This window comes from Magallana gigas, chromosome 5 (genome assembly GCF_963853765.1).
Source record: "Magallana gigas chromosome 5, xbMagGiga1.1, whole genome shotgun sequence".
In the NCBI taxonomy this organism is placed as follows: domain Eukaryota; kingdom Metazoa; phylum Mollusca; class Bivalvia; order Ostreida; family Ostreidae; genus Magallana; species Magallana gigas.
Window position 1 is genome coordinate 48705800 of NC_088857.1, and position 16384 is coordinate 48722183.

The following is a 16384-nucleotide window of genomic DNA, read 5'->3' on the forward strand; positions in this document are numbered from 1 at the left end:
ACAGTTATTGCCGAGATCAGAGATGCCGCGGACATTATACTCCAATATACCACGAACGTCATCAGTAAATTATCAGATCAGAAATACCCATTTGTCTCGCACTGAACATGAAAGTACAACTTCAAACCGTAAAAAGTTTTAAAACCATGTCAATTTCACGTATTAGTTCCAGTCAAAACGATGTGTATTGCCTCAAAAGTTTATTTTTAAGAGATCAATGCAGCTGTTCCTAGGACCTCCCCAGCACATTTTCACTGCGTGTTTTTACATAAATATATAACGTGTAGTAGTAATAATCGTATTAAATTGGTCTTAAAATATAAAGAATATAACTCAAAGATATTTTATAAATAAGTGAAGCCTATTAAAAATCCAAAGAAAAATTCTGTCGTCTGCATGTGATTCCTTTGATCGATACACATGTAAACATTACTAACAAAACCGTTGGGGTTACACGGAACAGCCGTCAAAATGACCTAGATCGTCTCTCTATAGGAGAAACGAACTGTAGAAATACTGGGCTGTTAGTAGAATAGAAATAAAGTTCTTGTTTTCGTGAATGTTGCAGGATAACCTCCTCGATCTCCAAATGTTGTTTGAAATATAAAAGCCTCGGCTTACGCCTCGGCTTTTATATTTCAAAACAACATTTCCAAACCTCGGAGGTTATTCTGCAACATTCACGATAACTCGTACTTTATTTCTTAATTATACCTGGTCAAAGAATGCTGTTTTTATTTGAGGGATTTCATTTTATATCATTTTATCAGTTGCAAAAAAGTGGTGTTCCCACAGAGAATATAAACAGGCAATGCCTTGTATTCTACTTGTATATACATATATTTACATCTTTATGTGAACCTATAGAAAAGCGAAAACATTCAATTCTGTTTGAACGTTTTTGTGACGCCCAATGAAAACCACACGCGCTTATCGCTTGACGGTTGTAATATTGTAAACGTAAAAACACCGTTATATTAATGATTCTGAACAGTTTGACATTCTCAAACGTAAATATAAGTAATAAAGAGCACTGTTAAAAAGTTCATAGGGATATTAACTTGGTTGGTACGTGATTAAATCTTCTGAGAAGCCCTTCGGGCTTTACAGGATTTCATCACGAGACCAACCAAGTTCATATCCCGATGAAAGCTCCAAATTATAAGCTGATTCAGATTTACCTTTCCAAACCAGATATGGTGAGTCAGAAAAGAAAGTCTTCCAACTTTTATTACAGAGCTAAAAAAAATTCATCAGAAATTTGAAGAAATGTATGTACGTGTAAATCTTGCAGGAAACCTGGACAACTCTGGTCGGGGAGGCAAGTTCTGTGTTGGAATGGACTGCCTGTGTCAACAACAACAAGCTGGAGGATGTCAAGGTATGGTAAAGGTCATGTGATGATTTTAACAGTATGGTGGTATAGCCATTACTGATCCTTGTATGTATGCACACAACTATGGATATATTTAATAACTTGATGAGTATTTTGGGAGATTGTGAATTGCCATGTCCTAATACGATTCACGATTAAACATTTGTTGGTATTATCTTCTTGATTACTCAACTATGAATTCTTCAGTGGCTTAGTGAGGTTTTTAACAGAGGTTGTATTTGTGATTATAGAACAAGCTTTATGTCCACAACTTGAGTGATGGTAAGAGGATGGCAGAATTCCCGCTTGAGATTGGGACAACAGTGGAAAAAAGGAACAGACCAAGGTGAGTGATTTTTTTTCTGAATTAATTTTCTAATGATGGAGGTTTCAATTCATGCAGGCATACATTCCATTGCAGAAATTATGTCGTGATCTTTAAGCTTTCAGTTCAGTTTCTATAAAAGATAAATAAACAGTATGTAAAGCATGTCTCACTCAAAGACTATCAATTATCCATACTTAAAATTATTAGCTATAAATTCTAATTCAACAAAAAAGACAATTTTATCATATGTTTGCAGTTCTATTATGCAAACAGCATGCTAAAATCATAAAATCTTACCGGTTGTATCATCTTCATCCGAGTTCTCCTCACCCACATCATCTAACACATCAAAATCCTCCAAATCTTTTTCAAACCAGTTGAGATCACTATTGTCTGTGTCTATATTTTTTCTTTGACCTGATAACAAGAAAAACTCAAGGTTGATGATTTAGTGAATTTTCTTCTTTAAAGGGAGATGGTCATTTTTTAACCGGGTTTTCCGAAGGAAAAATCCGGTTATTAAAATGGTGAAAATGGCGGGCGGGCGGGCGGCTGCCAAAAGGGTACCCTCATTGTACGGATAACTCCTCCTACAGTTTTCAAGATAGGAAGTTGTTGTTTTGCAGATCAATTGTATATATATCAGAGGTGTGCATATTGCTAGGATTTTGATTTCTGATAATTTATGAAAAAATTACCAGCTTTTGAACTTAGTCATTTTTATGCAAAATATTGCATATAGGGTACCCTCATTGTACGGATAACTCCTCCTACAGTTTTCAAGATAGGATGTTGTTGTTTTGCAGATCAATTGTACATATATCAGAGGTGTGCATATTGCTAGGATTTTGATTTCCGATAATTTATGAAAAAAATACTAGCTTTTGAACTTAGTCATTTTTTGGCAAAATATTGCATATAGGGTACCCTCATTGTACGGATAACTCCTCCTACAGTTTTCAAGATAGGATGTTGTTGTTTTGCAGATCAATTATACCTATATCAGAGGTGTGCATATTGCTAGGATTTTGATTTCTGATAATTTATGAAAAAAATACTAGCTTTTGAACTTAGTCATTTTTTTGCAAAATATTGCATATAGGGTACCCTCATTGTACGGATAACTACTCCTACAGTTTTCAAGATAGGAAGTTGTTCTTTTGCAGATTAATTGTACCTATATCAGAGGTGTGCATATTGCTAGGATTTTGATTTCTGATAATTTATGAAAAAAATACCAGCTTTTGAATTTAGTCACTTTTTGGCAAAATATTGCATATAGGGTACCCTCATTGTACGGATAACTCCTCCTAAAGTTTTCAAGATAAGAAGAAATTGTTTTGCAGATCAATTGTACATATATCAGAGGTGTGCATATTGCTAGGATTTTGATTTCCGATAATTTATGAAAAAAATACTAGCATCTGAACTTAGTCACTTTTGGCAAAATATTGCATATAGGGTACCCTCATTGTATGTATAACTCCTCCTACAGATTTCAAGATAGGAAGTTGTTCTGTTGCAGATCAACTGTACATAGGGTATATCAGAGGTGTGCATATTGCTAGGATTTTGATTTCTGATAATTTATGAAAAAAATATCAGCTTTTGAACTTAGTCACTTTTTGGCAAAATATTGCATATAGGGGTACACCATTTCACTGGATATGGGTTGACATGGATTATGGATAAAGTTCACATAAAAGAAAACCCGGTTTGCTGTCACATTGACAGCTTTTCACTTGTTTGTTATTTACAACTTAAATTTGAGAGTAAGTCGATGAGATACAAGCAATATACCTACATACACTTCTTATGTAAACAAGGCTCGTGCCGTGTTTTTGTTTACGTTGGTTCAATATACTGGAAAATTATTTTTCAAGGTGGTTATTTCTGTCTAATAATTAGTTTTAAACAAAAATGAACAATTCCTAGTGTTTGTGACTTTCATTTTAGGTCTAAACAGGAGGCCCATGGGCCACATTACTCATCGGAACAACAGTTCCATGTAACATTCTATTTCGTAGCATATACTATTTTTATTTTAAACTTTGAACCCCTTTCTGGGGCCCCAGTATTGTTTCGGGGTTCATGGTTGGCTGTACTAATTTAGAATCTACACAATCTGATGGTCCTATCACAGCAATATTACAAACAGTAGCACTGTGGTTCTCGAAAAGAAGATTTTAAAACATTTTCCCTGTATATTTCTGTTAATTAAACTTTGAACCCTTCTTGGGGCCATAATATTAGCCCGGTGGTCACTCTTTATTAATCTATAATCTACATTATTTAAGGATTCTTGCATAGTAATCTCACAAATTGAAGCATTGTTGTTCTCGAGAAGAAGATTTTTATTTATTTTCCCTCTATATTTCTGGGATTTCTAGGGGCCCCAGTATTAGTCCGAGGTCATGGTTTTTTAATTATTGAATCTACATTCTCTAAGAATGCATGCATAGTAATATCACGAATTGTAACATTGTGGTTTTCGAAAAGAATATTTTTAAACAGTTTCCTTATATACTTATATGTAGCACCATGAACCCTTCTTGAGGCCCAAGTACTAGTTTTGTTTTGTTTTTGTTTTTGTTTTCGTTTTTTTTTTTTTTTTTTGGGGGGGGGGGGGAGGGGGGGGGTTCAAGACTTAAATAATTTAGAATCTATTTAAAGACCCTTGCATAGATATCTGGCTAATTGTAAAATTGCAGTACTTGAGAAGAATATTTTTAAACATTTCTTTTATATATTTCTATGTTAAACTTTAAACCTGGCATGGGGTCCCAGTTTGGATCCAGGGGTCATGATTTTCACAATTTAGAATCTTCACTATACTGTATATACAAACTTGTGTATAAATATTGGTATTTCTGGTGCAGTGGTTCTTGAGAAGAACAGTTTTTAACATTTTTAGATCACCTGAGATGAAAATTCAAGTGAGCTTTTCTGATCACATTCTGTCTTTCATCCTTCTGTCCGTCTGTCTGTTAACTTTTCACATTTTCAACATCTTCTCCAGAACCAATGGGTCAATTTAGCAAAACTTGGCACAAAGCACTTTTTAAGACCCATAAGGCCAAGAAAGCTGACACTCATGTGAAAGCATCCTCAGGTAGTGTATATTCAAAGTTGTGAAAACCATGACACACGGGATTATGGTGGGGCACATTGGGGGGGGGGTCAAATTTTTACATAGGAATATACATGTAAATCTTTAAAAAATCTTATCAGAAACAAACCAGCCAGGAAAGCTGAAACTTGTGTGGAAGCATTGTCAGGTAGTGTAGATGCAAGTTTGTTCAAATCATGATCCTCCGGGGTAGGATGGGGTCACAGGATCACAGTGGTGGAAGGACAAATTTTTACATACAAATATATAGAGAAAAATCTTTAAAATCTTCTTCATCAGATAATGTAGATTCAAATTTGATGAATCAAAATATTTAGGAGTAGGGTGGGTCATCGTCGGATACTACGAGAGATACCGTCTTTTACTTATCACGCAATAACCCGTGGGTATCCGACGATGAGGGTGGGGCCACACGTGGGATCCAGTGGTACAAAGGAAAAAAATTAATTATTCACAAAAACTGAAACGTTACATGTATGGTTTTACTTATATGCAAGCATTTTGATATTTTGCTGATTCTTTAAAATAGTTTGATGTAGGTTTATATCCGTATATAAACAATTGTTTAGGGTCTTTATGAGAACTGCAAAGTTCAAAATGTGTTATGACTATAAAATCATCCTGTTAGAAAAGGAACTTGATTATAAGAATATCAAGGGGGATGGATTTTTCTTTATACAATATCTACATGTATTATGCCACAATGTCCAGATATTTTGTATTATGACTCCATTAAGCTGAATGTATTATGCATATTGTTACTCAGATGAGCAATTTGACCCATGGGCCTCATGTTCCTATATATTTCTATGTTAAACTTTATACCCCGCCTTGGGTCCCAGTTTTTGTCCGGGGTCACGAATTTTACAATCTAGAATCTTCACTATATATACAAACTTTTGTAATAATAATTGGCAATTCTGGTGCAGTGGTTCTTAAAAAAAAAAAAATTAAAGACTCACACCATTCTCTCACCATTTCGCAATTATCTCCATTTTAAAAAGGGTTTAATTCTTTATTCTAACAATATAAAATCCCTTACCCATAAAGATGCTTTATAACAAGTTTGGTTAAATTTGGCCCAGTGGTTTCAGAGAAGAAGTCAAAATGTGAAAAGTTTACAGACGGACGGACGGACAGATTGGCGGACGACGGACAACGGGTGATCAGAAAAGCTCACTTGAACCTTCAGTTCAGGTTAGCTAAATACGAAATAATAAATTCTGACTAAAATCATGACAATGCCCTATAGATCTGCATATATTTCACCATCTGGTGTCTTTTCACAAATGAAAGGACGATATACATGATATACAACATAGTTACATGAAACAATATATCACAAGTACGTCATGTCACGTATCTTACATTTAATGTTTGTAGTTAATGATGAAATTGCCTTCTTTACTCTCATAGAGCCAGAGCATTGTGTTTTAGACGAGTCAGCATAATCAGACAAAGTCACATCTGAAATATAAATATTGGACGAAAATTAAACAACAGACACTATTTTTTGTTGCATGCACAGGGACCATTTCGACATTAATGTCATTGAAGTAAAGGTATAAACGGGCTTGGCCCCTGTAACTTCGTGCTAAAAGGTGAGCGCTTCAATAATGGATTGCCTGAATCATAGTTGTAGACCTCCTCATCGGGAAAAAAAGAATAAATAAAAAATTACAAAATATGAGATTCAACAATCCTTCAAATGTAATATACAATTAAAATTAGACGGTCACTTTTTAATCCTAACTATACACTCTACGATCGATTCTATATCAGAAAAAAATATATCGTTATTCTACAAACTTGATATAATCGACAGGGCCTTGATCAGTTGATCTGACTGACGAACTATGAGGGGTACCTTTAGAGTACGAAACGAAACAAAATGAAGCCGAACGAAACGAAAAGATTTTTCGATGTTGTTTCGTTTGGTTTCGTTTCATTTCGACTGGAAACGAAACGAAACCGAACGAAACTAACCGAATTTTTGGTTTCGTTTCGATTGGCTTCGTTTTGTTTTGATTCGTTTCGTTTCGTTCGGTTTCGTTTCGAACTTTACATGTACCCTACTATGAGTACATAAAGATGCTAGCTGTCATGTAGCACTATTATGACAGATGGTTACGTTTATACAGACCAAAGAAAAATTTCAAACCATTCTGTATCCATGTGTCCTTTGATGCAACAGATTGACTCTTCCTAACTTTGCTCTTTCTGTGTTTATTTCGAAACTTCTTTCTCATGTTGTGAAACCAAATATAAACCCAGAAGGATAAAACGTACAATCAACTAGGACCCTTGGTCACCTGCTTATTCACATCTACCAAATCTATGCACTCCGCTACAAAATGTAGTGCATGGCAACCGCAAAGTGAAAGTAAAATAACTCGTACTGCTGCCTAGCTTTTAGAAATGTGAATGTTTTTATCTAAAGGTTAACTTATATTCTAAGGTTAGGAAAGATACTATAGAAGATAAAGAATCCAACATTGTCTGTTATTTTTAAGACTGATATATATATAATATAAGTTATATAGACATTGTGTGACCTGTGGTCTCCCCAATGATATGCTAAGATTAAAGTTATAGGTGACGTAACACAAAAGGCTAAGCATTCTAATTAAAATATCAAAGTAGGTGACCTCCTTACTCTGCATACATAGGTTTAGCCTGTAGGAAGATGTAGTCTTGTACCCCTAGATTTTTTACTGATACTTTATAGGGCATGGTCACGATTTTGGTCAAAAATTATTTTTCCGAATTTAATGCTTACAATGCTTCAGTAAGGCATTTTTAATAGTAATAAAAAATGTCATTTGTGTCATTTGTTGAGTTATAAGGGTGTTACAGCGCGTACAATTCTTTGCTATGTAAACAAAGCCTTTGTGTACATTTTGAATGTTGAAGTGAAAATTCCAGTTTTAGACCTGAAATGAATGTGTTATATATAAGGAACTGTTTATTCATGCTGAAAATAAATAAGAAGATCGACAAATTGGCTAGAAAAAGATTTTTTGTATCTTGCTTATAACTCTACGACTGACTCTTTAATTTCATTTGATCACTAGAAATGCATTCTTAAAGCATTGTAAATGATAAAAACAGAAAAATAGAATTTGACCAAAATCGTGACCATGCCCCTTTAAGATAATGGTATAGGCCTACTGATTTGGTAATAAATTACATTAAGTGACCTGTAGTCTCCCTAAAGAAACATCATAACTTAACACTCTAGCCAACATTTGGTCCCTTTAATTATTGTTTTACAGAAAAGGTGTTCCCCTGTTTACGTGGTGAGGGTTGAAGTTCACCACTCCCCCTCCCCCCTCCCCGAACCACCCACCACTTCCCTATATTTTCACTCATCAAAAATTAACTGCTTTACAATATTGTTTAAGTCTTTTTTCGAAAAAAAAGCGATCATAAATCCTACAGTATCTGCTCATTGTGTATTTATCTTTGCATAAACAAAATTGTGTACATTCAATCAATTTCTTTTAAGTGATATAAATAAGGAAAATGAAAACTTATTATATTTTTTTTAGATGTTTTCTGACTGTTTTCCTGAAAACTAACAAGACAATCATTCTATCATTAGCTTTTCTAATGTATTGTGCAATTACAATAGAAAATAACCCCTAATCATTGCATTTATTTGGGTTTTTCTTTCCTCGGGAACACTATTTATTAATATCTTTTTAGACGGAGGCTCTATATGAGCCTCCTCTATTGCCACCGGTCAGCTTGCATGTGACGTCGATAATGAATTTGGTGGATTCGACGGACACCACCTAGCGGCAAAATTTGCAATATTTGTTAAGGATTCATATACCTTATTGTTTTCGTACTGTTTCTTATTATTTTTTTCCACAAATTTTGTGCACGCGATTTCTCAGAAACTATTTGGCCGATTTTGACCATTTTTTCACAGATGATTGCCAGAGGTCATAATTCTGGACGTTTTTTGAAATTTTGAAATCGTCACTTCCGGTACCGAGTTACGGTGGATTTTCTATTTTGTTACGACCTATTTTGTGCAGAGCTGATCTCAGAAACTATTTGAGATATGAATACGAAATTTTCAGGATATGTAGTCTATAGTTTGAAGTTGTGCACTATTATATTGTTTTAAGCCAGTGGCGCCATTTCTTTGAGCTCGCCTATGCACGAAAATTGGGTACGAATTTTCATTCAAAATTTTCATCCGTTTTGATCTGTATCTTTTTATCAGTTGATTATTTGTTAAATAATATATAACAAAAGTGGTAGAGAATCAAAAGTTCTTTCCAATAAAATCAAGAAAAAGGGGCTCCCTTTCATTAGGGACCAAGAGACTCGTAAAGTCTATTACAAATAACTTGAAAACGATAAATATTTTGTTATGCAATATAGAATCAAATTTGTTGAACACTACATTATCGGTTTGAAAAAGTCATCGTCAGGCCCATGTTAGATCTAATTAGGAATTTTTATTCATTGCCTTAAAATTGGGGGGGGGGGGTGTTAATTTTGAAATTGTATCAATATGTCATGGTATCATTTAAAATAAAATAAAAAATCGGACGGAAGACCTACTCGTTACTCGTAACGAGGTCGTATCTAGTTTATTATCATTGAAATAAATATGGACCGCTCTGTGAAAAAAGGGGTCTTAATGACATTTTTATCAAAAATTGGTTTTTTATTCGAAAATAAAGAACTGGGTCTACAGAATAATATTTGCAAATTTGAAACTTGTACTCCCACTAGTTTTTTAGTTACATGCTTTTGAAAAACGTTGTTTTTATATCCTAACTTTTTCATAACTGGTACAACGTCATAACGTCACTTAAACTACCCTGACGTTGCGCACATTACATACATTTGTTTTCCATTCAAATATGTGCTAAGTTAATTTTTTTTAAAGTTGTACAATTTGTAGAACTAGATAATATATTTTAAAAGCTTTAGTTAATTAGTTAATCATATTTGATCATTTTTTTTTCTCCAAGTAGAAATAAACAAATATACACAAACAATCATAGAATAAAATAGGAAATTGATTTTAATTACCCTTCACTTCAAGGTATCACACCGGTAATTGTTTTCACTATATAGCACTACAGAGGGGATAAAATTCTTAAAAATCAGTTTGTATTCCTCATGACAAAATATTCGGAGGAAATGTTATTTGTTACCTATCTCATCAGCCAACACCATAAAAAGGGCAAGCGATACTGCATTTTCTCAAAATATCTAGCTCCAAACAGGTCTACCCTCAACACCACGTGTTTTCCACGTGTATGTAAACAGACTGCACACTCCACAGGAAGCTGCTGCATGTGCCCTGAAAGAAGTAGTCCCTGTGAAAAAAGATCATCACCTAACAAAATACATGAAATATCCTACTCAGTGGTACAACAATTTTGAAAACTGAGTAAAGGAAAAAGTTCATTTTGATTGGCCGATTACCGGTGTGATACCTTAAATCATTCTTCAATTTCATATTTGTTTATTTCTATATTCAAATCGTATTCAATGGTGTAATTAATATATGAATTCTATTATTAAAATTAGATGTATTCAATGAAAACTCCACCATCTCCTGAGAAAAAAAAATGTTTACATCAAAATGTGTCAAAGTAAAGGAAGGGCACGTCTCCTCTTGGAAAGCAGGTCTCACAAATGGTCTCACATGCGGGTAGAGATTACACACCTAGATTCCGACAGTCCACCAGCGGGAAGTACATCCGGTCTTCTTATTTTTCTGAACTGAAATCCCTGATTTTTTAAAATCTCATTCTTCTCCTCGGTTCCATTACAAGTCTTCTTCGCCGTTACAATGCCTGAACCCTTAATGGATACGAATTTGTATCAGTACTATTACAATTTAACTTAGTTGTATTTTTTCGCTTAAGTATCACGTTGTCAATACTTATCTTAATTATGTTACAGACGGGTTGAACTTGAAGGTGTCTGTTGGACTTCGCAGATTATCGGGTTCATGGAAATTGAACAATGGGGAGCCCCTGTCAATCAACAATTATGACATGTCAGTGATTCCGTGCACTTTTGACTACTGTGGTATATTCCATGCAAATTCTTTTGTAGATTTGAGAGTGTCTGATAATTGTTGTAACAACCTTTTTTCATACTTTATTTGTTCTACTGTGTTTTAAATTTAATTCCATATATCTGATACTAGTTCAAGGAGTAACGGACCCCCCCCCCCCCTCTGGAAAAATTCAAACTCATTAAATTTAAGTAATAAAACTACTAGAGTAGACCTCACTCCCCTTCACTTCAGGCAACCTCAACATTCCCTCGGACCCCTCTATAATGTTCGCATGAACAGAAGTAGTAATACTAAACGCATTTACTTAATTTATTCAGCAGTATTGCAAAATTGATTTTATTTATAGAATTATGTACGAAATGTTTTAAACTTTTTTTCAACCTTCATTCAAGGATACAGTTCAGCTCGGACTCATCATTTTGAAATAGGAAACAACAGTGTTTTCATATCATGCAATAGTATTAACAAGTTCAACCCTAAGTAAAAGCAGCAAGTTAATTCTTGATTACTGTCCAGAAGTTAACGTTGCTATAACGTTTAAGTTTTAGTTGATAAGGCAGTTTCACTTTTACGTCAAGCATACGGGATAGTCTCTAATTGCATATACCTCAGTTATTTGAATCCATTTAAAAAATCGTTAATAAATAAATTTGATACATATATGTGCATTTTTTATTACGTTTTATTCTTTGGATAAAAAGCAATCAATACCAGTTGTGTTACGTGCGCTATTAATGCGTTGGACAAAATGATAACTGTTTTCAGTATCATTTACACTACTAATGATATATCTAGCTACTTCCTCAGGAACAATGTATCTAATGATTTTGCTATATGTTCTAACGTAAAAAAAATCTTTTGCATAAAAATGTTTGGGGGATTGATACCAATCCCAGTTTAAAAGTAAATGATAGAAACATACTTCAAATTGCATTTTATAAATTTGTTCACCGTGAATATTAGGTTCACAAATGCTTGATTTGCTTTGTACATTCAAATATACCTGATCTGCATTATTTATCTTACTTTTTTACAATGTATAATACTATGTCATTTTAAATCAATCGTTATAATCAGTTTGTATATTAAAATAAGTTCTCTCTCATATATTATACGTTTGAGCTTATAGTAAAAATATTAAACAATATTAGCAAAAAGGGAAGCAACCTCATTCCATCTAAGGGATATGGAAGTTGTCATTTATCGGTACATAATAAAAAAGAAATGATCTCATTTATTCCACACTGATCATTATTTTCTAGTTTTAACCTTTGATAACAGTATACTCTTACAATTAAAAAAAGATTGCAATCCATCCTAATCAAAGATATGACGTTTACATATATAAATTCAATAAGTTAGGGCGCATTTTGGTACCATTTTAAAAAAAATGTCTACTAAGCAATGCAATTAAATTTAATATACCTTTAAAATTCGATTTGTTCATAGGTAAGATAGTACATTTTTTATTCTTGGTTTTTGTTTTGTACTTGAGGAGCGATCTAATATTTGAAATTAAATCTCGATACTCTTTTTGTGATGAATACTGGTGAAGAAATATTAATTTGACAAGCGTGAGAATTTTGAATTTTGTGAGGCAAACATCGGCTAACGTAAGATCTAGATATAAGTTGGTTATATTACCTCAAAAATATCGATTTGTGTAGTGTTTCAGGTGCTGAATATTAAATTATAATATGATACACTGCTAAATATCGCAACATGCAAACTTATTTTATAAATGTGAGTTAAAAATTTGTGTTGATGCATTGCAATCAGTGTAAGCGTTAACTAAGGTAAGCTACTTGAAAGCCAGCCATGAACATTTTTTTTGTACTCCTCCTTCTCTGTCTGCATACTGCCTTTTGCGATGAGTCATGTGACCGGAAGGAAATGGAAGATACGATATGCAGTCTTTGTGCTCAGCGAAAAGGAAATCAAGCGGGTATTTATTTGTCAGTAGCTCAATTTTAGTTCTTGTCAAAATTTATATAATGTGTACATATTTAATACATTGAATAAATTGCAATATCATTCATAATTCAACAGAAATAGGCATCCAGTTTCGTAGATACATTTAAGGACAGTAGATCTTCCATTGTAAATTGTTGACAATTTTTATTTGATAAAAAAAAATCAGCTTCTTAACAACATTCACATAAATTGGTGTTCCATGAATATCCATAGCTCACAAGACCGTATATAGCTAAATGTTATTAGTGTCATTGAATTTAGTGTATCTATTATACTTCATAGGTCAGCAGATTGCCTTTTTTGCATACATGTCGAAAAACGTTGCGATAAAAACCCTTTCTAAGTACAAGACATTTGTCTATGATCGACTTGAGACCAACACTGGAAATGGGTATGATATTAAATCTGGCAAATTCACAGCTCCAGAAAGCGGACATTACGTTTTTCATACAAGCACGACTGCGTATGATAAATCTTACAGCATAATAGAAATTGTTAAAAATAACAAACTTGTGGACGTAGCTCTCGCCGATGCTAATGATCATAATGACAGAGCAGCTGCCTCTACGATGACCATCCTAAGTTTGGCAAAAGGAGATACTGTTCTCGTACGGGCTGGTGCGTATTACTCGGGGCACTACTTGGAGACTAGTCAATATACAAGAATGAGTTTCTCCGGATTCAAACTGGCCTAGGAAAAGAGATGCAGCATTCCTGTTAATATACATACTTTGTTGTACATGTTCTTCTTACTTGAAGATATGAAATAAAACAAAGCTACATCTGCAGGATTGCTTTTTATATGTTTTCGTCGAAGGAAATTTATATTTACATTATAAGATACCATAAAAAAGAAAATTTTGCGAAAGAATTGTAGAAACAGAGAAAGAATCAAAATGAGTTGAATTTTTTGTGAAACATGTACTTAACATCTTGATAAACTTTCCCCTCGCCATGTGATTTGTTCCTTCGCTTCGCTCGACACCAGATCTGATGTTACTCGGAATAAAGTCTAACAACATAAACATAATCATCTACATATGAAATGTGCCAAAATAATTCCCCAGAATTCTGGTAACCGTTTTAATTTTAATAGCATTTTTAGAGTGATTCTTTCTCCAAACTTCAATAAATCATTTAAAGGGATTGCAAGTACAATTAAAATATTTATTACTGATTCATTTGCAAAAGGGGCACGATTGATATTCATTATTACAAATGTGTATATAGTTACCTTGATCCTTTACAGTGTCAAGATTCAAGACAGAAGTTCAAAGTAAACAAATGCAACAGTAAACACATTAAAGTATTGTGAATTTACATCATACGATATATTATATTAATTGCATTTTCAAAGAACTACATGTAGGTTTCGATTCTACTAATGGTAATTCTATTTACACCCATAGCAGTCTTTCCAAGCAGGAAATACTTCAAAATCATAAATCTGTTAAGGGTATCTCTAATATCCCCAATAAAAAAATGAATTTGATTTACTTTATTTGTACTGGATTCCAAAACTTCACAAAAGTCCCTACAAACAGAAATATATAGCAGGTTCCAGTAAATGTTCCACCAATACTCTCTCTTAACTCCTTACTAAAATTCTTACAGTAGTGAAGGAGAAAATTCAAGAGTACTGTACAACAATATATTATCTAGAAGTGGTGTGAATCAGATGTGGATTATAAAAAATTAAAAACTTTGAGGTCACAAAATCTTACCAAAATCAATAGCATCAAAACGTACGATTTTTCAACGCTTTATACAACTATTCCATGTGACAAATAAAAATCTAGGCTTTTTGATATCATCGACAGTTGTTTCTTCAATTTAAATGGAAGTCGAAAAAATGCTTACCTTGTCATTGGAAATTAAAAAAATTATTTTTTAAAAACCGTTCTGATTGCACACACAAGTTCTCTGAAGTTGACATTAAAAAGATGCTTGAGTTTCTGATCGACAACATCTATGTAGTTTTTTGGAAATCAAGTCTTCCAACAATCTGTTGGAATTAGCATTGGTACCAATGCTTTTCGAGGGGACGTGTCAATTTTAACTGCTACCCTCCCAAACAGGCACTATTTATTTTGTTATACTGAATGTCTTAATTATTAAGAAAATTTTACTGCTTTTATATAGGAATAACGTGAATTCTACAGCGAACCGTACGCGCATAATTTTCGTGCATGTAACAATTTGTAATGTTACCCGTTGCTAAGTGCGTTGCTAACGCTGAGGGTAATAGAACGGATTATGAACTGCGTCTTAACCAATCAGATTTCAGTATTTAACATGAAAGTATAACAATTTCAACTGTTATCCTCCCAAACAGGCACTATTTATATATTGACACCCCGAGGAAACTGTTGTCAACCGACGCGAAGAAACAGCCAAATCGTCTCTTGTAAAACTTTGAATCTGACATCATCATGGTTATTTCGTGCAGTCCGTGATTTTTCTTAGGTAGTTGTAGGTTTCGATGAATCGATAAACTGGGCGTGTCAATTTCTGTCCTGTCACTTTCTTGTCAGTTCAGCCGCTGTAGATTTCGACCAATCGATAAACGGGGCGTGTAGATTTCAGGTATGAATTAACTATAAGTTTCCATAAGAAATAGAGGGAGTAATACTTGGTAGATGTAAATATATATGTTTTAGTACATGTATTTTATTTACCTGAGAGTCTTCAAAACTTGACACTTGAAACTTGATTTAGTTAAAAAAAAGTCACGAACATCGCTCAATTTATAACAGAAATTGTGTAGCTCTGCCAACTTCTTCTATAAGACTGTAGAAGATACATGTAACATGATCATCGCTATGTCTACCCACTGTTAACAGCTAAATTGTATAATCCATGAAGCAGTGTGCAGTAATAAATTTAAGTCTTGAGTGGTCACATGACCTGCAAGTTGTTTTTTTTTTGCATGTGACACACTATTGCTCCACGGTATATCATAATATCTATCCGAGTTTTGCATTCGAGCTATATATGTACATCTACCGAGTATGATTGCCTCTATTTCTTACGGAAACTTAAAAATTATAGTTGATTAATAGCTCAACAGAAACAGACAGACTAAAAACTACACGCGCCGTTTATCGATTGATCAAACTTACAGCGACCTCAAAAAATCACGAACGGTATAACGGCACGAAATAATCACGATAAAGTCAGACTCAAATTCCGCAGGTGGCTGGCATACAAAAACTTATCGAAATAATCCGATAAGAGAGAGAGAGAGAGAGAGAGAGAGAGAGAGAGAGAGAGAGAGAATTTTATTTCCAAATTCTGTGCCCTTTTGGGCATACAAAGGTACATGTTTTTAAAAGAAAAACAAAGAAAAGAAAAAAAAATAATTATTATAAGAAATTCAACAACACCTACACACTAACAGAGAGAGAGAGAGAGAGAGAGAGAGAGAGAGAGAGAGTAGTTTATATTAACATAAAAGATGAGTCTTATGTCTCCCAAGACTTTTATTTCACCACCACTGTCCAGTAAGCATCCTTA

General features: G+C 33.7%; 2 protein-coding genes across 2 annotated transcripts; one reads left to right on the forward strand and one right to left on the reverse strand.

Annotated features, from left to right (window-relative positions):
- Positions 1-1212: 1212 nt before the first annotated feature.
- Positions 1213-7205, reverse strand: LOC105319814 (uncharacterized). The gene is made up of 4 exons (XM_011417509.4): positions 6995-7205; positions 6202-6300; positions 2001-2120; positions 1213-1833 (listed from the first exon to the last, which is right to left on the reverse strand). The coding sequence occupies exons 1-4, from the start codon at positions 7080-7082 to the stop codon at positions 1814-1816; spliced, it is 327 nt and encodes a 108-aa protein (XP_011415811.2). The 5' UTR covers positions 7083-7205; the 3' UTR covers positions 1213-1813.
- A 5441-nt stretch (positions 7206-12646) lies between these two features.
- On the forward strand, positions 12647-13656 carry LOC117686528 (complement C1q-like protein 4). Its single transcript, XM_034461640.2, has 2 exons — positions 12647-12839; positions 13151-13656. Exons 1-2 carry the CDS (start codon positions 12713-12715, stop codon positions 13561-13563), a joined length of 540 nt encoding a protein of 179 aa, XP_034317531.1. The 5' UTR covers positions 12647-12712; the 3' UTR covers positions 13564-13656.
- The last annotated feature ends 2728 nt before the right edge of the window (positions 13657-16384 follow it).

Bases quoted from the DNA above. Each gene is read 5' to 3' on its own strand.
- LOC117686528 (XM_034461640.2), top strand. From the start codon at position 12,713: ATGAACATTTTTTTTGTACTCCTCCTTCTCTGTCTGCATACTGCCTTT. The intron at 12,840-13,150 runs GTATTTATTTGT...TATACTTCATAG, and splicing joins GCGAAAAGGAAATCAAGCGG to GTCAGCAGATTGCCTTTTTT.
- LOC105319814 (XM_011417509.4), bottom strand. From the start codon at position 7,082: ATGAGAAAGAAGTTTCGAAATAAACACAGAAAGAGCAAAGTTAGGAAG. The intron at 6,301-6,994 runs GTTTGAAATTTT...TTTATATTTCAG, and splicing joins GGACACATGGATACAGAATG to ATGTGACTTTGTCTGATTAT. The intron at 2,121-6,201 runs GTAAGATACGTG...TCTTGTTATCAG, and splicing joins ATTAACTACAAACATTAAAT to GTCAAAGAAAAAATATAGAC.